General features: G+C 38.6%; 1 protein-coding gene across 4 annotated transcripts in view; it reads left to right on the top strand.

The window, feature by feature from the left end:
- Positions 1 to 10339, top strand: part of MAP4K5 (mitogen-activated protein kinase kinase kinase kinase 5) — a 122470-nt gene extending 112131 nt beyond the window's left edge. For all 4 annotated transcript variants that reach the window (XM_003267666.3, XM_003267665.3, XM_030810259.1 and 1 more), the window contains 4 exons: positions 102 to 194; positions 2900 to 2970; positions 5698 to 5753; positions 8762 to 10339. In XM_003267666.3, coding sequence (XP_003267714.1) covers positions 102 to 194; positions 2900 to 2970; positions 5698 to 5753; positions 8762 to 8849 — 308 coding nt within the window. In that variant the 3' untranslated portion in view covers positions 8850 to 10339. The remainder of the gene's footprint in view (positions 1 to 101; positions 195 to 2899; positions 2971 to 5697; positions 5754 to 8761) is intronic.
- The last annotated feature ends 12679 nt before the right edge of the window (positions 10340 to 23018 follow it).

Raw genomic sequence — 23018 nt, 5'->3', positions numbered from 1 at the left:
AGAATATTATTTGATATCCATGTAAAATCCACATATATCAAGTTATATTTATTTTAGCAGATTTGCATGTCCAGTCTTGACTTGTTTTTTTTTTTTTTAAGAATTTGTAAAAATTGTAAATCTACAAGGAAAATTAAAATCAAGTAAGAAACTGGCCTCTGAGTTAAGTTTTGATTTTCGCATTGAATCTGTAGGTAAGTCTCCTTTTTTTCATAAATCAGTTTGAGATACTTATGATTATTAAAATTCATTCTGTACTTAGGGTTGTCTAGACCAGCACTGTCTCACAGTAATTTCTGCAAAGGTAGAAATGTTCTACGCGTGTAATCCCAGCACTTTGGGAGGCCAAGGTGGGCGGATCACAAGGTCAGGAGTTCGAGACCAGCCTGGCCAACATGGAGAAACCCCGTCTCTACTAAAAATACTAAAATTAGCTGGGCGTGCTGGCGGGTGCCTGTAATCCCACCTACTTGGGAGGCTGAGGCAGGAGAATCTCTTGAACCCGGGAGGCAGAGGTTGCAGTGAGCCAAGATCATGCCATTGCACTCCAGCCTGGGCAACAAGAGCAAGACTCCGTCTAAAAAAAAAAAAAAAAAAAAAAAAGATAGAAATGTTCTCTATCTGTGCTCTTAAATACAGTAGTGATTAAACACATATGGCTATTAAGCACCTGAAACATGATTAGTGCTACATTTTCATTTTTTAGATTTTAATTCAAATTTTAATGTAAATAACAACATGTGGCTTCTTGCTCTCATATTGCACAGTGCAGGTTCAGACCATCATAAATCTTTTATTGTTTCCTGAATATTTAAAACTTGTAATCACTTTTAACATTTCTGTTCATTATTCCCTTTGCTGCATTAAGTGAATTATACTTCCCCCAATTCTTTCCCAATCAGGAAGGTATTTGTGTGACGCGATAACAGTGTTAGATATGCCATAATTCTTTGCCATGTAAGATTCTGGGTGGTATGTGTTGATATTACTGCTTTTGGATCTATTTTTATATAAATAGCTAGTCCTCACAGGACTTGTAAACTTTTATGCCATTTAATTTGCTTCCTTGTCAATGAATGTTTTACTCTCTAATACTCATTGGTTTTATGATGAAAATTATTACAGTTTATTATTGTTTGCATGCTTATTGATCATATGTCAGTATTTTCTCCAGGAGTGACAGAACTTGTGAAAAAAATGATGAGTGGAAACATTTTTAAACATTTCATGATATGATTCTACCATAAATCAAAGGCACTAAAATGAAGTTGGCAATTTTTATTTGGGCCATAAAAAATAACATGTACTTTATAATTACATATTTTTAAAAACACAATTTTCATTACTTAGACAGTTTTTTATTTTTAAAAAACATTTTAATATGTATTTCTCAATTGGAGTTTTACCCTATCACAAAATATGTTTGTGCCTCTGTGTGACATTTTACATGAAAATAGTTTGCTTATGATTGGGAAATTTAATTTATTAAAGCAGAAAACCTAAACTTTCTGTAAATGTCAGGACAAAAGAAATTTTGGAAACTAGTTTGTTCTTTTACTCCTTATATTACATGCCAATTTGGATTTAATATTTTTGAGAGAGATTCTGACATAGGAATCCTTAACTCCTCTTCACTTTCACTGAAACACACTGATACCTCAACTTTTTCAGATGTGCCAAATTATCTTGGTAATTTTAATTGTTACACAAAAGTTTGTTCCTCCTAGGCTACCATCTTTTCTTGCCAGTAAACCTTGGAATAATTACAAGAATCCTCCTCGGGAAAAAAAATGCCTTTACAACACCTCTTAAAAATAAAATCAGTAACTGGGTTATTTGTCACAGTTAGTGAAACACATGTGATTTGTCATTGTCAAATACTTTTATTTTTATTGAGCTTATGTTCCCAGAACATTCTTACATTAACTTTTTACAAAAAGTTAATAGTCTAATAAAAACAATTAATTTTCAATTACTTTCCTCCATCACTTTTAATTATGCTTTTCTAACTCTATCTCTAATACTTACTTATAATGGTTAAATACTAAGAATTTTACATAAGAATTGACTCACAGATCCTAAATATTCAGTGCGTGGTTAAATGTTGGAATGTAGGGCAGCTTTATTTTATTTTATTTTTTATTTATTTATTTTGTTTGAGACGGAGTCTCGCTCTGTCACCCAAGCTGGAGTGAAGTGGTATGATCTCGGCTCACTGCAGCCTCCACCTCTGGGGTTCAAGCAATTCTCCTGTTTCAGCCTCCTGAGTAGCTAGGGCTACAGGCGCAGGCCACCACACCTGGCTAATTTTTGTATTTTTGTAGAGACGGGGTTTCACCATACTGGTCAGGCTGATCTCCATCTCCTGACCTCAGGTGATCCACCCACCTCGGCCTCCCAAAGTGCTGAGATTACAGGGATGAGCCACTGCGCCTGGCCAGGTTTATTTTTTAAAATTTCTTTTGTTACAGGGAAAATGTGAACATAAATAAAAAATGCTTGTTTAAAGCTACTTCTGAATATGTAAAGTATTTAAACAACAATGCTTTTAATGCAAAAACTCAGTTATATATGTTTTTATGATTTTATTCATTTAAGACAAAAGATACACTGTATGAAAGAAACGAATATGCCAACATCCACCTTAATCAGAAGTTAGTTCATGTTTAAATGAACGGCTTTTATATGTATCTTCGAAGACTTGCATAACCCTACCCCAGTAAATTACTTGAACTTAGGCATGTCTTAGCCACAAAAATGTTGAGAAATCATGGTCTAGACAGTGGAATTTTGCACTAGACACTTGAATAGGCTTATATTATTTATTAAAAGTAGAGAAAATTTATAGTGAAATGCTCTCTGCTTTATATTAGTTTCACTTCTCCCTTATCATTTTTAGTATGCCTTCAAGACAGTGTGTTGGCTTTCTGGAAACATGGGATGCAGGGTAAAAGCTTCAAGTCAGATGAGGTAAGCCTTCTCAGATTACCTCCACTGACTCCCACTAACAATTTTAAATGTCGAAGCACTCATTTTATGCATTTCCTCTCTGAACCTACATTACTGTGTTTAGTGCTTTTAATGCTATGAACTGGTAGAACAAAAAAGCCAGTATTTTCCCTTCAACTATGTTCACTTTTGTATCATAGTTCAAAATTCTCAGTGGCCACCAGGAATTGCAAAATATAAGTTCACACAATTTCATTTATCTAATTTGTAATTTGTAAATATGGTTGCTAAGCTTGTAAAACTTTTCTAAATTTAATAAGTGTTTTCCATAATCTATAAATATGTAAGCTTCTTTTTAAATATATTTTAAAATCTAAATTAATACATAGTGGAGCATAAGAATAAGGGAAATCTAAGAAAATTGACTCATTTAGTAACTATCGAGTACCAACTATGTTCAAGACACTATTATTGTAAATAATATCGAACTCTAAATAATACCTACTGTGTTCCAGGCACTTTACAAATATTTGTTTATTTCAGGCTCAAAATAATCCAGTAGAGGTAGATACTATTCATATTGCCATTTTTACAGCTACAGAGTGGTTAAGTAACTTGCCCAGAGTTACATAACTAGTGAAATGGAAGAGTCTGGATTTGAAGGGTCTCTTTAAATCACTTCTAGCTGAGATAATTACATTTCATGCAGGAGATGGGATTTGGGCCTCCAACTTGAGGAATGAGTCCTACTAGCTAAGATAATACTAACAGAGACATTTCACATTTACGTGAATACTTGTGTGATTCTTCTAACTATGGCCTAACAAGTTTGTGAACTTACTTAAAGCTCAAAAACTTCTTCTGTTTGCATTTACCTTTAGTTTTATCCACACTCTTACTTATATATAAATGAATATTCCTACCTCTTATGTGAATGCAGAATTAGAATGCTTCCAGGAGGAAATGACATAAATCAGCTGTCTTTGAATATATAAGTTTATCTAGTTACTGATACATGTCACTAAATGTCACCAAGTCCCTGCACTTGATGAAACCTGCAGTCCTACTTATCATATGGTTATTCTTAAATGCTATTTTCATTTTGTCACTCCTATGGTTAGAAATCTACAGAAGGTTCTTGTTTCTTATGTATCAAATATTGATTCCATTTCCTAAATATCTATTTTTAACTCTTTTTTTTTTTTTTTTTTTTTTTTGAGATGGAGTCTCACTCTGTCACCCAGGCTGGAGTGCAGTGGCACAATCTCAGCTCACTGCAACCTCCACCTCCTGAGTTCAAGCGATTCTTCTGCCTCAGCCTCCTGAGTAGCTGGGATTACAGGTGTGCACCAACACACCCAGCTAATTTTTGTGTTTTTAGTAGAGATGGGATTTCACCGTGTTGGCCAGGCTGGTCTCGAACTTCTGACCTCACGTGATCCACCTGCCTTGGCCTCCCAAAGTGCCGGGATTACAGGTGTGAGCCCCACACCCGGCCTATTTTTAACTCATCTTGATTACCTTTTTTTCAGCTTATGTTCTCATCCTTCAACTTGGGCCTAGCTAAAGTCTTGACCTCTTTCATAAAGTAATACTCAGTCATTCTAGGCACAATGATTAGAACATCTCTGAACTTAATACTCTGAAAAATCAGCTCTAACTAGTATAACACCTAATTTATTTTCTAATTCAAGCTTATTAATTCTATTTTCCCAGGTAGACTGCAAACTCCTTGATACCAGACTTTTTTTTTTTTAACTTACTTTATATCTACACTATCTTAGTGTGGGTTCCTCTAAAAGTAGACCCTAAGACAAGGACTCAAATACAGATAGTGTATTTGGGAATAGATTCCAGAAGACAAGTGATGGAATGAGGAATGGAGAATAAAGAGGGGCAAAAAGCCAATAAAGAGCACATTAATAAGCTAGTTCCCACTAAGAGCAACCGGGGCTTAATCCAGTAGGGACCACTGAGGAATGAGGTAAAATACACCTCAGAATTGACTCATTTGTAGGTGAGGAGGCTTGAGCATGTATGCAGCAACTGCTATCCCATGTTGGTTAAGGCCTGCCCCCAGGTATACAAACTTCGGGCACTTTGGGATAGTACCTGCACATGGCTGAGCACCCTCTGCAGCTTTGTAGAAAACAGAGTATACAGGGTCTTGCTCTGTTGCCCAAGCTGGAATGCAGTGGTGCAATCATAGTTCACTGTATCCTTGAACTCCTGGGCTCAAGCGATCCTCCTACTTCAGCCTTCTGAGCAGCTAGGACTACAGGCATGTGCCACTGTGCCCAGCTAAAATTTTTAAATATTTTTGTAGAGACAGGGTCTCACTGTGTTGCCCAGGCTGGTGTCAACTCCTGACCTCAAGCCTTGGCCCCCGAAGGAGCTCCGCAGTCCAACAAACCTGTATTCAAGTCTTGAGTCTACCCATTATATGAGATTGAACAACTTATTTAACCTCTTGGAGTCTTAGTTTCTTCTTCAATGATATGAGAATTATAATGCATATCACAAAGAGTTCTTCTAAGTAGAGTGCCTGACCCATACTGGATGTTCCATAAATGTGGGTTGATTTCTAATAATATGCAATCAAAAAACTTACTATAATTTCTTTTATTTGAGGAATTAAGTCTACCAAAAAATATTTATTGTGTTAATAATTGTTCTAAATTAATTTTAAATTATTGTTAAGGCAATATGGGGAGTAAGATGTTACTGATAGGTATTTTTCTTTCCTAGGTTACCCAGGAGATTTCAGATGAAACAAGAGTTTTCCGCTTATTAGGATCAGACAGGTAATAGTTTGGTTGTATTAATTTAATTACCAAAGGAGTTCAAAGATCGTACTCTTAATTATACTGTCAGTCTGTAATTGTTTCAAACAAAACTCTTAGAAGCTCATTGACTTAGATAAATTTATCTGTGTCTTTACTGAGAGAATTAGTAATATTTTAATAAGTTAATTAAGCAATCTTTTGTCAGTGTGAGGATTGTTATTCTAGAGACAGTTATATTCAACCAAGACAAAATGTGTTGATACAGATGTCGATGTCCCTAGTACCATGAGAGCTGTCTCGGGCCCGTTTGTCTTCATTTCTTCATGGTGTGCTGTCTTCCATTAACTATTAGGAATATGTACCTCTTGATGATATTTGCTTTTATATTAGAAAATGCCTGATTCGGTTTCTAAAGTTAATCTAAGTTAAAAAGAATTATGTGGTCTCTTTATATCCCAAATAAAAGACAAGTTGCAAAACTGTCATCTTATGAAAAAAATGTAGTAGCTGTAGCTTTTGATTTCCAAAATCTACTGCCTACTTCTTTTTTTCTTTTTTAAGACGGTCTCACTCTGTTGCTCAACTGCCTACTTCTATAACTAATAAAATACCCATTCCTTCCTCTTTTCCCACCAAAAGTTGTTACTAAAGCAAAATTGGCTATAGTGGTATGCATTAGTCCTGAGACAAGGATTGGGAACCTCTGGTCTTCAGGTTCACATTGCTTAAGTTTTAGATACTTGAGGAAGAAGGGGTAAATGGAGTTATAACTCCATAAAAATTTTGAAGAAAGTTTTATAGGAGAACAGGAATTTTCAAAAAATGATGACTACCTTAGTGAATAGAAAAGGTAAGCCCACAAAGCATGGCAACTTTGTGGGCTTACCAGCCCACACAAACACAAAGTTGTCCAGCCAACAAAAAGAGAATTTGAGGATCATCTGGTAAATGACTCTAGAACTAGAATGAGAGGCTCTTTGCTTCTCCAGGAAGGGCTGAGAAAAGAATTGTGCGCCGGGCGCGGTGGCTCACGCCTGTACTTCCAGCACTTTGGGAGGCCGAGGCAGGTGAATCAGCTGTCTCTACTAAAAATACAAAAAGTAGCCAGGTGTGGTGGCGTGTCCCTGTAATCCCAGCTACTCGGAAGGTTGAAGCAGGAGAATTGCTTGAACCTAGGAGGTGGAGGTTGCAGTGAGCCAAGATCGCACCACTGCACTTCAGCCTGGGCAACAGAGCAAGACTCTGTCTAAAAAAAAAAAAAAGAATTGTGGATCATCCATTGATCCTGGTGTAGATAATCCTTTAATGAGACCAAGCGTGAGAGAATTCAGCTTGGTAGAGGGTTGGCATCAGAGGCCGTTTCTCTCAGTTCCTTGTTTCCTTCTACCTACTCTGCCCAGAGCTTTGTCCATCACTTTTCCCTTCCCTGTTTGTATTCTCTGTCCACTCTATCACTGTTTGCTCTAAAAAACTACTTCCTTCAGACTGTTGCCTTGCTCTGCTTGTCTTCTTACATGGGCATCTCCTTGATTTTAAGATACATATCTAAACAGAGTTTTTGTTTTATCTTCACAAGTGGTTAAAAATTTCTTTTGTTGCCGGGCGCGGTGACTCATGCCTGTAATCCCAGCACTTCGGGAGGCCGAGGCAGGTGGATCACCTGAGGTCAGGAGTTCGAGACCAGCCTGACCAACATGCAGAAACCCCGTCTCTGCTAAAAATACAAAAAAATAAGCCGGGCTTGGTGGTGCATGCCTTTAATCCCAGCTACTCGGGAGGCTGAGGCAGGAGAATCACTTGAACCCAGGTTGCAGAGGTTGCAGTGTGCCGAGATCACACCATTGCACTCCAGCCTGGGTGACAAGAGCGAAACTCAATCTAAAAATAAAAATAATAAAAAAATTATTTTGTTGCTTAAGTATAGATATTTGTGTCTAGGAAAAAAAAAACTAAGCATGTCAAAATTTTAATAGCGGTTAACTCTGGGCAGTTGGATTATATTTTCTACTTTTCTGTAATGCCTAATATAAAGTATCTATGACTTTTAAAAAATGTTTTCATTATTAAAGTAATAACATGCTAATTATAGAAAATTGATACACTAGAAAAAGTGTTATGTGCAGTTTTTTTTCTCCTATTCCTCTTCTAGAAACTTTTGTCTCTGCGTGGGTATATTATTTTTTATTTTGTTCTCAAACTCTTCCCCACAATTAAAATGTTTGGAATAGCACTTAATTTTTTTTTTTTTCCTATCAGTCCTTTGATTGAACTCTTTCTCCACTTTTGTTCCAGCAGCTAGGGAAAGGGGCCCCATTTCATACTATTTTTAAAAAGCTATTTCAAATACCTTGAAGAACAGTTTGGACGAGTGTCTCTTAGAGTCCTATTTTATTCTCTTGGCTCTTCTTCCACCCTCTTCCTGTTAGTGTAAATCCCTAAAGTATTATATATTATACCTTTTGTTGGCATAAATGAGTAAGCAAATTTTGTTCGTTGTTTTTTGTTTGAGAAGGGGTCTCACTCTCTCACCCAGGCTGAAGTGCAGTGGCACAATCACAGTTTCCTGCATCCTCAAACTCCTGGGCTCAAGGAATCCTCCCGCCTCAGCATCCCAAGTAGCTGGGACTACAGGCGCAGGCTTCCACACCCAGCTAATTATTTTATTTTTTTGTAGAGTTGGGGTCTTGCCATCTTGCTCAGGCTGGTCTCAAACTCCTGGGCTCAAGTGATCCCCCTGCCTCAGCCTCCCAAAGTTCTGGGATTACAGGTGTGAGCCACCACACCTAACCCAGATTTTTTAGTTGGAATAAGATAATGAGACTATCCCAAAATGTCTTCAATATTTTATATTCATCAATTCTTATTGTGTTTTAAAGCTGTAAAATGTAAAGCTGGATTGTGCATCTGTGATCCTTATGTAATCTTACTGAAATGTGAACAATGATATTCTTTCCTAGTTTGATGTTAGTATTTGATGTATGAAATCTGTAGTTACTCTTAAGCCGTTTGTTTTGGTTTAATTACAGGGTTGTCGTTTTGGAAAGTAGGCCAACAGAAAATCCTACTGCACACAGCAATCTCTACATCTTGGCTGGACATGAAAATAGTTACTAAGCAACAGAAACTGATCTCAAATGACAGGAAAATGAATATACTCCATTGAAAGGAAAAATAAGGAAATTCAATACAAACTGCACTATGATTTGCTTTAACTGTTATGGGTTATATTGCAAATGATCTGTACTTTAGGGTAGAATTCAATATTTTCTGCAGCTGGAAACAGCTAGTCTATCTCTTGCCACTGTGTGGTGGTTATATCAAGTTTGCTTAATAAAAGCTATGAGAGAAATAGTCCTCAGTTCCAGGAAACACAGTCTTTTTTTAAAAAAAACAATAATGTTTGTAACAAGGGTGCCATGGTATTTTTAGATAACTCGTGATTATCTTAAGAGAGATAAATTTTGTGATCATTTTATACCATGTCTTATTCCTTCTTAATGAACATAATTTGATAAATTCTCAAGCAAGGTTTTCACTTTTGTATTGGCCATTCTGTATGTTTTTGTAAAATAGAATATTTAATCCTTATTTATTAATCTCTTGCTGGAGTGGTGTAATGTATCTAACTTTTAGCAAAGGAGGATTGCAGAGCAGCTTAAATTTTTTTATAATGTATAAGAATTTTGTTTATCTTTTAAGAGTAGTAAAGTACTTTGAGTGTTTGGGGGTTCGACACACACATGCAATTTTGCTTAACAAAAGTATTTCATAATACAGTTTCATACAGAATTACCTTAAAAGGGAGTCTTAGGTTTTCAACTACAGATAGTTGTAAGGGATCATACAGAAGATATTGATGATAGTTGAAATATTCTTAGAAGGGGTGTGTATGTCTAGGTGTGTCTACCATGTGTATGTATTCTTGACAAGCAGTATAAAATACCTGTGATTTTTCTTTACATTAGGGATAATGCATAAGTAATTAATCTTCATATATATTATCATCCCTAATGTGGGGGGGGAAGTATTTAATTGCCCATGATATGTATTTTACTTATACTATGCCAGAGAGGAAACTATAAAGTAATTACACATGTAATCTTGGGTTTTTCACATATGTAGGTATTCATTTTGAGTAGGTTTAAGAAGAAAAAAAATCTTTAAATTGAATTCCTGATGGGATAGTATCAATAAGTATTTAAAAGCCAGTATTCTAAAAATAATAAAGGGTAGGGTCATTTTTGAGTTTTTCTTTTGCTATTGTTAATATTCAAAATTAAAGTGTTATGTTGGTACCTGTTGTCTTAATGCATTTATTGAGAACAGCATTGAGATGATGAACAAGGGGTTAGCAATAGCAAACTATAGAATTATTTTGACTAATTACTTAAGAGGAAAACAGTATAAGTATCTCATTCAGTATTTAGCAATTCTGTAAAATAAGTATTATCTCTGTTTTTCAGATGAGGAAATAAGGGTTTAGCAAGGTTAAGAGATCTACCCAATTTACACAGCAAGTTAGTAGTTGAGCCTGACCATGAGTCTTCTGACTCTGTTCTTTTCACTATGCAATATGCAAACAATAAAATGTTATACAAATGGAATATAAAGTTATTTATTCTTTAAAAATGCACATATGATTTCAGTAAGTGTGGCTGTTTACTTTGGATATGTTAAGAATATGGGATACAGTAGATGACAGGGGGACCGTCCTCAAAACGGGACATTTACATGATGGATAAGAAAGCCAGTATCCTCCTTTTCTTACTGGATCCTGGCAGCCAGATCTTTAACATCCCACGATGGAATACCGAAGAGTCTTCTCTGTGAAATCTGACCAATGCAAGTGAAAAGGCCTCATTAAGATCTTGATGTCAGACACGTCCCAGCTAAACTGCCCAGCTAGGTAACACTACAGTGAAAAATCATAGTTGGCATGCCCACTATCCCACGCATTGTGTCTAGACCTTGCAGTTAGTCTTTTAGTCCTGTGCTCTTAAAAATGAGTAAACAACCAAGGATTACAAATAAATGAAGGAGAAAAAACAGTCTGGGGAAAACAGAGGAAACAGACTATGAAGGGTAAGGAGAACATCAAAAGAAAAAGTATTTTCAGAAGGATGTTGCAACCATGAGTCAAGGGCAGGGTACTTTTAAAAAGTTGGGTTTCAAAAAAACAAAAAGCTCTTAGAAAATAATATGATAGCATAGCTGAATAATTCAACTAGAAGGCTTAGAATATAAAGTTGAAATTTCTCAAAAAAAATTTTTAAATGGAAATGTTGAAAAAAAGTTAAGAAAACTGACAGCCCAGGAGGTCTAATATGTAATCTCCCAGAGTTCCAAAAAGAAAACAGAAGAAACCATTAGAGTGTTTCAATAATTTTTCCAGTATTAAAGAATATCAGATTCTAGGTTGAAAGAACACAGTGGATGAAAAAGACCTTTACCAAAGCATATCATTATGAAATTTCAAGGACGCTGGAGTCGAAAAGAAGATCTACGTTTCCAGAGAAAAAGGTCAGGTCAGATACCAAGGAATAAGACTCAGGATACCTTTATTTTTATTTTTTGAGACAGGGTCTTGCTCTATCACCCAAGCTGGAGTGCAGTGGCACAGTCTCGACTCACTGCAACCTCCATCTCCCAGGCTCAAGCCATCCTCCTGCCTCAACCTCCTGATTAGCTGGGACTACAGGCGCCCACCACCATGCCCAGCTAAATTTTTTTGTATCTTTTATAGGGTTTCACCATGTTGCCCAGGCTGGTCTCAAACTCCTGAGCTGAAGCAGTCTGCCCATCTCAGTCTCCCAAAGTGCTGGGATTGCAGACCTGAGCCACTGCATCCAGCCCCGAATAGCTTTAAATTTCAACAGAAGCAATGCCTTCAAACTTCTGAAAGAAATTTCCAACCTAAAATTCTGTATCTGACTAAATGTAACGTAAAAGTCAAATGAAGACTTCTATGTTATTCATAACATAAAATTTGCCTCCTATATATCCTTTCTCAAGCTACTAAAGGATGTGCTTCATAAAAAGGGCATAAACCAAACAAAATGACATAGGATGCAGGAAATGGGATTTAGCACAGGAGAGAAATGAAAGAAATCCCCAGATAATGAGGATGGAATATCCAAGGATGATCACTACACCAGGCATAGAGAGTATATTGAAGCATATCAGAAGATCCTGGCCACACGTTTTTAGAAAGATTAATAAAATATCCAATGTATCTCAGTATCTTAAGAGTGAGGCAACCAGCAAAGTAAAAGCGTTCCTCCTAAAACAAAGCCTGAGTCAAGAACGTGGGTTAGTTTATTTTAGAGATCCCAAAAACTAGGAGTGAGGGACTTGTGATATTGCGAAGGAGAAAGGGGAAAGTCAATATAAAACGTGGTGTATTATTGAGGTCATTTCTGTGTAGACAGTGGGAGCTTGATTCCACCAGGTCCTCAAAGAAGCTATGTGATAGCTCCCCGAATTGCCTCCTGAAAGACAAGTGCCTGGAGCATTTAACTGTACACTGTCATTTTTCACTCATCAAGTTGCTGCCAAGGGCATTATCTCCTTGCACATGGGGCAGTTTGCACATGGGCACAGTAGGCTCCTTAAGCGTCAAAGAAGACCTTGAGACAGAAAGCTGAAAGAGTAGGAAATGGGTCCTCAGTTCCCATGGAACTGTCCACTGATACTGGCTGGAATCAGAAGGTAGGTGGAGGAGATGGAAGGGCATGCTTTGTGATAACAAACTTTTACAGGTCTATTTGATTATGTGCATGCATACATTTGATTTTTTTCATGTTAAAGAAAAATGTAACTTTAAATAAAAGCATGAACCCCTGCATGACCAGGACAGTGTGGCAAAGCCAGTTTCTTCCACTGTACTTTGTACAGAGTAGGCATTCAATAAATATCAATTGAGTGTAGCTAATGTATGCATCATGTGGAAGGAGGCAAAAGTAGCTGGGGACAAAAAGCTAGGTGAAGTAAATCCGATAAGGTCTTGTGAGAAAAAGCAGTTTCATCAAACTTCTTTTCTTTGGCTAAGCCTCCTCTCCAGCCTTCTCTCCCACTATTCTGCCAAGCACCCTGGGATACTGGCACATAGTGGCCATGATCACTCCAGTTTCATTGCTGGGCTCATAATGGCTCTTCCATCCTAACTATTTTATTTTATCAAAACTTAAATCCTTTACCTTAATGATACTCAGTTCAAGCCATAACTTTTCTATGGCAGCTCTGACCATTTAATCCAAATCCAAATCGTTTTCTGTTTCTCAGAATTTCTACAGCACATATGGATTGTACATTTCAGTGTAACATTCAATTGTTACTTACTAGCCAAACCACTTAGCACTTACCTTAGACAACTTATTCAACCTGTCTAGGCCTCCATCTTTTTATCTGTTGATTGGAAATAATGGCCCCTTCATTGGTTGTTAGGAAGATTAAAGGACATAATGTGGATTAGTTTCCCGCTCATAGCAGTAACTCAAGAAAAACAAAAAAAAGTTGACTTACTTATTTTTCACCAAGAAGTTCACTAAGGGCATAGGTATGTTTTCATTCTTTAACTGTTCCTTTCAGTATGTCACATATTGGTGGACTTAGCATGGGGCTTTTAAATTTTTTTTTTTTTTCTAGTTCCTTTGGGTATATATTCAGTAATGGGATTGCTGGGTCAAATGGTATTTCTGGTTCTAGATCCTTGAGGATTCACCACACTGACTTCCACAACGGTTGAACTAATTTACACTCCCACCAACAGTGTAAAAGTGTTCCTTTTTCTCCACATCCTCTCTAGCATCTGTTGTTTCCTGATTTTTTAATGATCACCATTCTAACTGGTGTGAGATGGGGAAAGCATTCCCTATTTAACAAATGGTGTTGGGAAAACTGGCTAGCCATATTGCAGAAAGCTGAAAGTGGACCCCTTCCTTATACCTTATACAAAAATTAACTGAAGATGGATTAAAGACTTAAATGTAAGACCTAAAACCATAAAAACCCTAGAAGAAAACCTAGGCAATACCATTCAGGACATAGGAGTGGGCAAAGACTTCATGACTAAAACACCAAGGGCAATGGCAACAGAAGCCAAAACTGACAAATGGGATCCAATTAAACTAAAGAGCTTCTGCACAGCAAAAGAAACTATCATCAGAGTAAACAGGTAACCTACAGAATGGGAGAAAATTTTTGCAATCTATCCATCTGACAAAGGGCTAATATCCAGAATCTACAAAGAAGTTAAATTTACAAGAAAAAAACAAACAACCCCGTCAAAAAGTGGGCAAAGGATAGGAATAGACGGTTCTCAAAAGAAGATATTTATGCAGCCAACAAACATGAAAAAAAGCTCATCATCACTGGTCATTAGAGAAATGCAAATCAAAACCACATTGAGATACCAACTATAGCATTTTTAAAAGAAAATATCTTCATGAACTTAAGGTCTGCAAAGATTTTTTTGAACAGAACATTAAGTTTTGACTATAAAAAGGTTGGTATGGCAGCTCACACCTGTAATCCCAGCACTTTGGGAGGCTGAGGTGGGCAGATCACTTGAGGTCAGGAGTTTGAGACCAGTCTAGCCAACATGGTGAAACCCCATCTCTACTAAAACTACAAAAATTAGCCAGGCATGGCGGTGGGCACCTGTAATCCCAGCTATTCAGGAGGCTGAGGCAGGAGAATTGCTTGAACTTGGGAGTCGGAGGTTGCAGTGAGCCAAGATCGCGCCATTGCACTCCAGCCTGGGCAACAAGAGCGAGACTCCATCTCAAAAAAAAAAAAAAAAAGTTGGTAAAATAGGCATCATTAAAATTAAGATTCTCTACCCAAGACGAGTAGAGAAAATCTTCATTTTATAAAAATGAAGACAAGCCACAGAATGGAAAAAGAGACTTGTGTTACATATAGCCACAAAAGATCTCCCAGAAGACATAAAGAACTACAATCAATAAGAAAAAGGCGGACAACCCGGTAGAAAAAGGAGCAAAAGATTTCGAGCAGGCATTCCACAAAAGATAGCATCCAAGTAACCAATAAATATGTGAAAATGTATTCAGCTTAATTGGTTATCAGATAAATGCTCCCTTCAAATGGATGCTGGACTGCTAAAAGCACCAGATGTCCTGTATACCATAAACAACCACTTGGTGAAGCTTAAGAAAAGCAAAACCACTCACTGCATTTGAGTGAAATGGTTCATTAAATCATCATGATATTCAACCACATGTTCTTTCCTCAGTAATTTTGCTAAGTGTAAGATTTAGCACACTGTAAATGTGACATTTGATTTTGGGTATCTGACTTTATCCTGGTCATGTTTCTTAAAGCTAAGTCTTCCTGGATTAGATACCTCACCATGATTATCTTACGATGACTAGAAGACACAAGAGAATCCAGAGATTTCTGTTGATCATGGAGCACCTGCCAGGGTGCCAGGGCATCCTGGCCATTTGACATGTAAATGATCTACATAAAGCACTGACTCTGGGTCAGACTTTCAAGTCCATAATTACTTCTCAGTTTGTGATTTCTGAAAACCCACAGTGAATAACAATGTCCATTTAAATTCCTTGAAGTCCAGTTCGCACATCTCCTCCAGGATTTCACAACCTTGATATGGTTTGGCTGTATCCCCAACGAAATCTCATCTTGAATTGTGAATTGTGGCTTTGCATCTTCTAAAGATCAGAACTTAAGCTAAAGTAATAACATGGAATTTTATGTTAGATAGAGTATTAGGGGGGTCATGAAGCTTCCTTGAGGTTCCTAAAATTGTATTATACAGCTGCCTACACTAATAGCCTTATGTCACATCAGGAAGTGATGCTTACATTTTATTGAGAGAGAAGAGAAAAACAACATTATTGGCACCTGCTCTGGGCCAGGCACTGTGTTAAACATTTTACATGAGAGATCTCATCTTCAAAATGAGTCAGTGAGACAGCTATAACTATCCCTATTTATAAGTAGAATAGAAAAATACAGCAGATACTTCTCATGCTTTGTGTTTGTCTTTGAAGACCCTTCCAATATTAGAGTAATTTCCCACCTTGTGACTCTCGTGTCTCCAAAGAAGAAGCCCAACTCCCTTTCCCAGCACCTAGCAGCTAGAGTGCAGGCTCCTCCAACCAGACTTACGCACACAAGTCTCAGTCTGAAAGAGAGCAGCACAAGGAAGCAGGTGCTGTTCAGAACCACTGTTCTGGCTTGGATGGTGGAGAGGAGTCTGGCCTTTGTGTAGGAATGATGCAGAGTCATGTGTATAGCATCCAGCATTAGCAGGCCAAGTATAGTGCCAGCAACAGCAGTGGCAGCTCTAAAGTCTGGCTGAGGCAGTCCTGCAGAACAGTTTTGTTATTGTTTCTAGCTGTGTAGTCTCCAGATCTGGCTTTCTGACCCTTCTGGAGATTCCTCAAGCTATTTAATATCCTTGAATAAATCCCTTTCTGCTTAAACAAGCTGAAGAGACTTCTGCAGTTGTTAACTAAGATCCCAGAATACAAATGAAAACCACATTGAGATACCAATTCACACACACTAGGATGGCTACTATCAAAACAAACAGAAAGCAAATGTTGGTGAAGATGTGCGGGAATTAGAATCCTTGTATACACTTTTGGTGGGAATGCAAAATGGTGCAGCTGCTGCATAAAACAGCAGCAGTTCCTTTAAAAATTAAAAATGGAATTACCATATGATCCAGCAATCCTACTTCAGGTATATACCCAAAAGAATTGAAAGCAGGGTCGCAAAGACATTTGTACACTTGTGTTTATAGCAGCATTAATCAAAATGGGTGGAAGCTTGGGTGGAAGCAACCCAAGTGTCCACTGGAAAATGAAGGCATAAAGAAAATGTTGTATGTACATGCAGTGGAATATTATGCACTCTTAAAAAATAAGGAAATCATATGCTATCTGTGTACACCTTGGACGAACACAGTTGACCTTGAGGACATTAGGCTAAATGAAATAAGCCAGTGACAAAAGGACAAATACTATATAATGCTACTTACAAGAGGTACCTATAGTAGTCAAATTCATAGACACAGAAAATAGAATGCTGGTTCCCAGGGGTCAGGAGAATGGAGAATTTTCTTTAATGGGTACAGAGACTTAGTTTTGCAAGATGATAAGAGATTTGGAGATGGATAGCATTGGTTGTACAATAATGCGAAAGCATTTAATACCACTGAACCGTACACTTAAAAATGGTAAAGATGGCAAATTTCATATTATGTGTATTTACCATATTTTTTTTTTAATAAAGGTTGACAGTACCAAGTGCTTGCAAGGATGTGGAGCAACTGAAACTCTCATATGTTGGTGATGGGAATGCAGAATGACACAGCAATTTTGAAAAAGCATATAGCAGTACCTTAGAAAGTTAAATGTCTATTCACCATACAATCTAGCCATTTCAATTCTTGGTATTTACCCAAGAGAAAAAACACATATACCTACGGAAAGACTTCTTCAATAGCCAGGGGTCAGGGATGGGGGACAGGGCAACATGTGGTATGCTTGTGAGGGAATGGGTCTACATCTTGACTTTATCAATGTGAATATCCAGTTATAATACTGTACTCCAGTCTCGCAAGATGTTATTACTAGGGGAAACTGGGTAAATAGTATACAAGATCTCTATGTGTGATTTCCTTTTTTGTTGTGGCTTTTTGTTTTTCGAAACAAAGTCTCTCACTGTAGCGCAGGCTGGAGTGCAGTGGCACGATCTCAGCTCACAGCAACCTCTGCCTCCCAGGTTCAAGTAATTCTCCTGCCTCAGCCTCCCTAGTAGCTGGGACTACAGGGGCACGTCACCACACCTGACTAATTTTTGTGTCTTTAGTAGAGACAGAGTTTCATCATTCACCATGTTGGCCAGGCTGGTCTCAAATTCCTGACCTCAGATCATCCGTCTGCCTCAGCCTCCCAAAATGCTGCAATTACAGGCGTGAGACTATGCCTGGCCCTCTATGTGTGATTACTTACAACTGGATGTTTACAATTATCTCAAAATAAAAGTTTAATTAAAAACAAAAACAAAAACCTTAAAAGCCAGGTGTGGCAGCACACACATGTAGTACTAGCTACTTGGGAGGCTGAGGCGGGGGGATTGTTTGAGCCCAAGAAATTCAAGGCTGCAGTGAGCTGTGATCGCGTCACCGTACTCCAGCCTGGGCAACCAGAGCAAGGTCCTATCTCTAAAAAAACAACAAAATTTTAGACATATTCTTGACCAACACACAAAGTAACTTTCCTGGTTTCACTCAGCCAAGAAAGGGTAGAACCCAGATATGAGCCCGGGTCTGGTGGGCTCTCTGGCCCTTGCTCCTCCACCATGTGCTGTCTCCTTTCTAGAGATTCCCCCATGAGCAGATGCACGATGTGGTGGCAAGAGTGCTGCTCTGGCAGTGGGAAACATGGGGCTTCTCCAATAGAAACCCTGGGAGTGTGGATTAGGACTCTGAATGACTAAATAAATGTATTCCCTTGATTGCTAAGCCTGAAATGAATCCCTAAACTTAAAATTTAAATTGTTTTCAGTGGAGTAGGGAATACATTTTAGTAGTAAATAAATTTCTCATCTGAACAGAAAATAATACACAGGGATTATCATCGTCATGATGATAAAAGCTAACATGGGGCCGGGCGCGGTGGCTCACACCTGTAATCCCAGCACTTTGGGAGGCAGAGGCAGGTGGATCACCTGAGCTCAGGAGTTCGAGACCAGCCTGGCCAACACGTGAAACCCCATCTCTACTAAAAATACAAAAATTAGCCAGGCGTGGTGGCACATACCTGTAATCCCAGCTACTCGGGAGGGTGAGGCAGAAGAATCACTTGAACCTGGGAGGCGGAGGTTGCAGTGAGCCGAGATGGCACCACCACACTCCAGCCTGGACAACAGGGCAAGACGCCATCTCAAAAAAAAAAATGGTAGCATGGATTTAGCACTCAATCCTCACAACGTGAAGAGGTAGCTCATTTCAATGTTGCAGATGACACACATGAAACATCAGGAGGTTAAGGAACTTGCCCAAGTTCTCACAGTTACTAGCAGAGCTGGATTTGATCCCAGACAGTCTGGGATCAGGTCAGATGATACTGTAGAAAAATTAATAGGTTGTTGTTTAAGGTGAAGGATTTATTATTTTAGAGGAATACTGTTTAAATGCATATTTTTTACAAGGACCCACATGTGGATTCACTTTAGATGCCTCACAATATCTCACTACTAATATTTGACAATGAGCCATTCCTGTGAAAGCTATTTACAATAATAGAACTTTCACATGTGGTTTTAACTATGATCTTCACACAATCCTTGGCATGCATGCATGCAGTTTAAAGATAATCTTATGGAACTATGTAAACTTTTTTGATCAATACATGACTAAAAATTCAATGGTTGTCACGGAAAACCGTGACAGAAAACCGGGCGCCAGAGATTTTTGTTTGTACAACTAGCTATATAGACACTAATGAATAAGCATCACAGAGTTTCTGAAAGGGAGGAGAAAGGTGATAGGACTTACAGTATTAACTCCATTTAAAAAACAGATGCATTTCTTAGAAAAAAAAAAAAAATCATCCTAAAATTCCCAGGGAGTCTCAAGGGGCCCTAAGTAGCCAAAACAATCTTGAAAAAGAAGAACAAAGCTGGAAGCCCCACACTTCCTGATTTTATAACTACAAAGCAACAGTAATTAAGAAGGTGTGGTACTGGCATAAAGATAGATGCATTAGTTCATTCTCATACTGCTATAAAGATACTACCTGAGACTAAGTATAAACTACCCGAGGCCAGGTGCAGTGGCTCACGCCTGTAATCCCAGCACTTTGGGAGGCCAAGGTGGGTGGATCACCTGAGGTCAGGAGTTCGAGACCAGGCTGGCTAACACGGTGAAACTCCGTCTCTACTAAAAATACAAAATAAGCTGGGCGTGGTGGCGTGCGCCTGTAATCCCAGCTACTCGGGAGGCTGAGGCAGGAGAATCACTTGAACCCGGGAGGCAGAGGTTGCAGTGAGCCAAGATCACACCACTGCACTCCAGCCTGGCGACAGAGTGAGCGAGACTCCGTCATCAAAAAAAAAAAACAAAAACAAACAAACAAACAAAAACAAAACTACCCGAGACTGGGTATAGGCTTTCTTTATAAACAAAGAACGTTTAATTGACTTACGGTTCCACGTGGCTGGTGAGGCCTCAGGAAACTCACAATCATGGTGGAAGGCAAAGGGGAAGCAGGGACCTTCTTCACAAGATGGCAGGAGACAGAAGAGAGAGAAGGGGGAAGAGCCCCTTATAAAACCATCAGATTTTGTGAGAACTGACTTATCAGAGGAACAGCATGGGGGAATCACCCCATGAACCCAATCACCTCGCTCCCTTGACACATGGAGATTACAGGTCCCTCCCTCGACACGTGGGAATTACAATTCAAGATGAGATTTGGGTGGAGACACAGAGCCAAACCACATCAGTAGACCAAGCGAGCAGAACAGAGAGCCAGAAATAAACCCTTGCATCTGGACAAATAATTTTTGACAATAATGCCAAGACTACAAAATGGGGAAAGAACATTCTTTCTCTTCAACAACTGGTGTTAAGAAAACTGAATATCCACATGCAAAAGTTGGAACATTATCTTACATCATATACAGAAAGTAAGCCAAAATGGCCAACATGTAAGCCCTTCATTTAAGATCTAAAGACCTAAATGCAAGATCTTCAATTATCAAACAAAGACCTAATGTAAGATCTTCAATTATTAAACTTCCAGAAGAAAACATAGAGAAAAGCTTCAGGACATTGGATTTGGCCAGGATTTCTTGGATATGATACCAAAGGCATAGGCAATGAAAGAAAAAATAGACAAATGGGACATCAAACTTAAAAACATCTGTGAGTCAAAGGAATCAGTCAACTGAATGAAAAGGCAGCCTACAGGAGAAAGTAATTGTAAACCATATATCTGATAAGAGATTAATGTGCAGGGTATACTAGGAACTTCTACAACTCAATAACAACAAAAACATAACCAAATAACCCAGTGAAGAAATGGGCAACAAACTTGAATAGACATTTCTCCAAAGAAGATATACGAATGGCCAATAAGCACATGAAAAAATGTTCAACATTACTAATCATTAGGAAAATGCACATCACAACCTCAATAGACTATCACCTCACATCCATCAGGATGGCCACTATCAGGAGAACCAAAAATAACAAGTGGTGGCAAGGATGCAGAGTTAGAACCCTTGTCTACTGTTGGTGGGAATGTGAAATGGTGCAGCCACAGTGGAAAACAGTATGGTAGTTCCTTAGAACATTTAAAATATGTTCACCATATCATCCAACAAGTCCACTTCTGAGTATATACCCAGAAGAATTCAAAGCCAAACCTTGCAGAGGTGGAAGCAACCCAAATGTCCATCCACAGGTGAATGAATAAAGAAAATGTGGCCAGGCGCAGTGGCGCACACCTGTAATCCCAGCACTTTGGGAGGCTGAGGCGGGCAGATCATGAGGTCAGGAGATTGAGACCATCCTAGCTAACACGGTGAAACCCCGTCTCTACTAAAAATACAAAAAATTAGCTGGGCGTGGTGGCAGGCGCCTGTAGTCCCAGCTACTCGGGAGGCTGAGGCAGGAGAATGGCGAGAACCCGGAAGGCGGAGCTTGCAGTGAGCCAAGATCGCACCACTGTACTCCAGCCTGGGCGACAGAGCGAGACTCCATCTCAAAAAAAAAAAGAAAATGCAGTGTTTACACACAATGGAATATTAAGCAGCCTTAAAAAGAAGGAAATCCTGTCACATGCTGCAACATGAATGAACCTTGAGGACATTATGCTAAGAGAATTAAGCCGGTCACCAAAGGACAAGTACCATATGATTCCATTCATATGAAGTATCTAAAGTCATGAAAATCATAGAAACAGAAAGTATGAAGGTTAGGGTCAGAGTAACCAAGAGCTAAGGGGAGAGGGAATTCCTGTTTAGTGGATAGAGTTCCACTCTTGCGAGATGAAAAAGTTCTAGAGATCTGTGTACAACAATGTGAATGTACTTAAACTATGAAACTATACACTTAAAAATGGTTAGGACAGTAAATTTTGAGCCTGGTGCAGTGGCACATGCCTATAGTCCCAACTATTCAAGGGGCTGAGATGGGAGGATCACTTGATCTAGGAGTTTAAGACTGTAAGCCGGGCACAGTGGCTCATGCCTGTAATCCCAGCACTTTGGGAGGCTGAGGTAGGTGGATCACCTGAGGTCAGGAGTTTGAGACCCGCCTGGCCAACATGGTGAAACCCCGTCTCTACTAAAAATACAAAATATTAGCTGGGCGGTGGTTGAGGGTGCCTGTAATCCCAATTACTCACGAGGCTGAGGCAGGAGAATCGCTTGAACCCTGGGGGTGAAAGTTGCCGAGATCACATCACTGCCCTCTAGCCTGGGCAACAGAGTGAGACTCTGTCTCAAAAAAAAAAAAAAAAAAAAAAAAAAAAAATACTGTAGTGAACTATGATCACGCCTGTGAATACCCACTGCACTTTAGCCTGGGCAACATAGTGAGACTTCATGTCTTAAAAAAAAAAAAAAAAAAAGGTAGTACATTTAATGTTATGTGTTTTTTACCACAAGAAAATATAATGAAGGCATTTCAAAGAAAAAGAAATGGATGCATTTCTAAGATAATCTGTCTGAAAAGAAATCTAACTTTTATGTAAAGTGAGAAATATTTTTTAAATGCAAATAATTCATACTTCCTGCCCTTTCCTCTCCTCTTCCCCATTTTGTCATACTTTATGTCTATTTTACTATTGGGTTCCCTTAAGGTAGATTTATATTTCTTTAATCATAATTAGAGCTACCTAATTTGAAGCCAGCAGTACAGTAGTGTGAGAAGAATACAACTTGAAATTGAGACCCAGGTTCTAGGCCTGTTTGTTGTCACAAATTTGCTTTTGGACTCTGAATGAGTCATTTAAATTTTCTGTATCTGTTTCCTCAAATGCCAGATGTGCCTTCTCTCCTTCACAGACCCTTGTGAAGTGTTTTTAAAAACAAAAAGTACAATGTAAACACCAGCCCTCCAAGTCCTCCTATCTAGTTTCCTCCATGGAGGAACCCCTCTTGGGGGGAGGCAGGAGAGTTTGCTCTGCAAGGAAACACAGTGTTTCATCTTGACAAAGCGGCTTCTGAGTCTCCAGTGCCCAGCATGGTGTCTGACACATGTCAGCAGGAAAAGTTCGC

The sequence above is a fragment of the Nomascus leucogenys genome, chromosome 1a (genome assembly GCF_006542625.1).
Source record: "Nomascus leucogenys isolate Asia chromosome 1a, Asia_NLE_v1, whole genome shotgun sequence".
NCBI classification, from domain to species: Eukaryota; Metazoa; Chordata; class Mammalia; order Primates; family Hylobatidae; genus Nomascus; species Nomascus leucogenys.
This window is presented reverse-complemented; position numbering and strand designations above follow the sequence as displayed.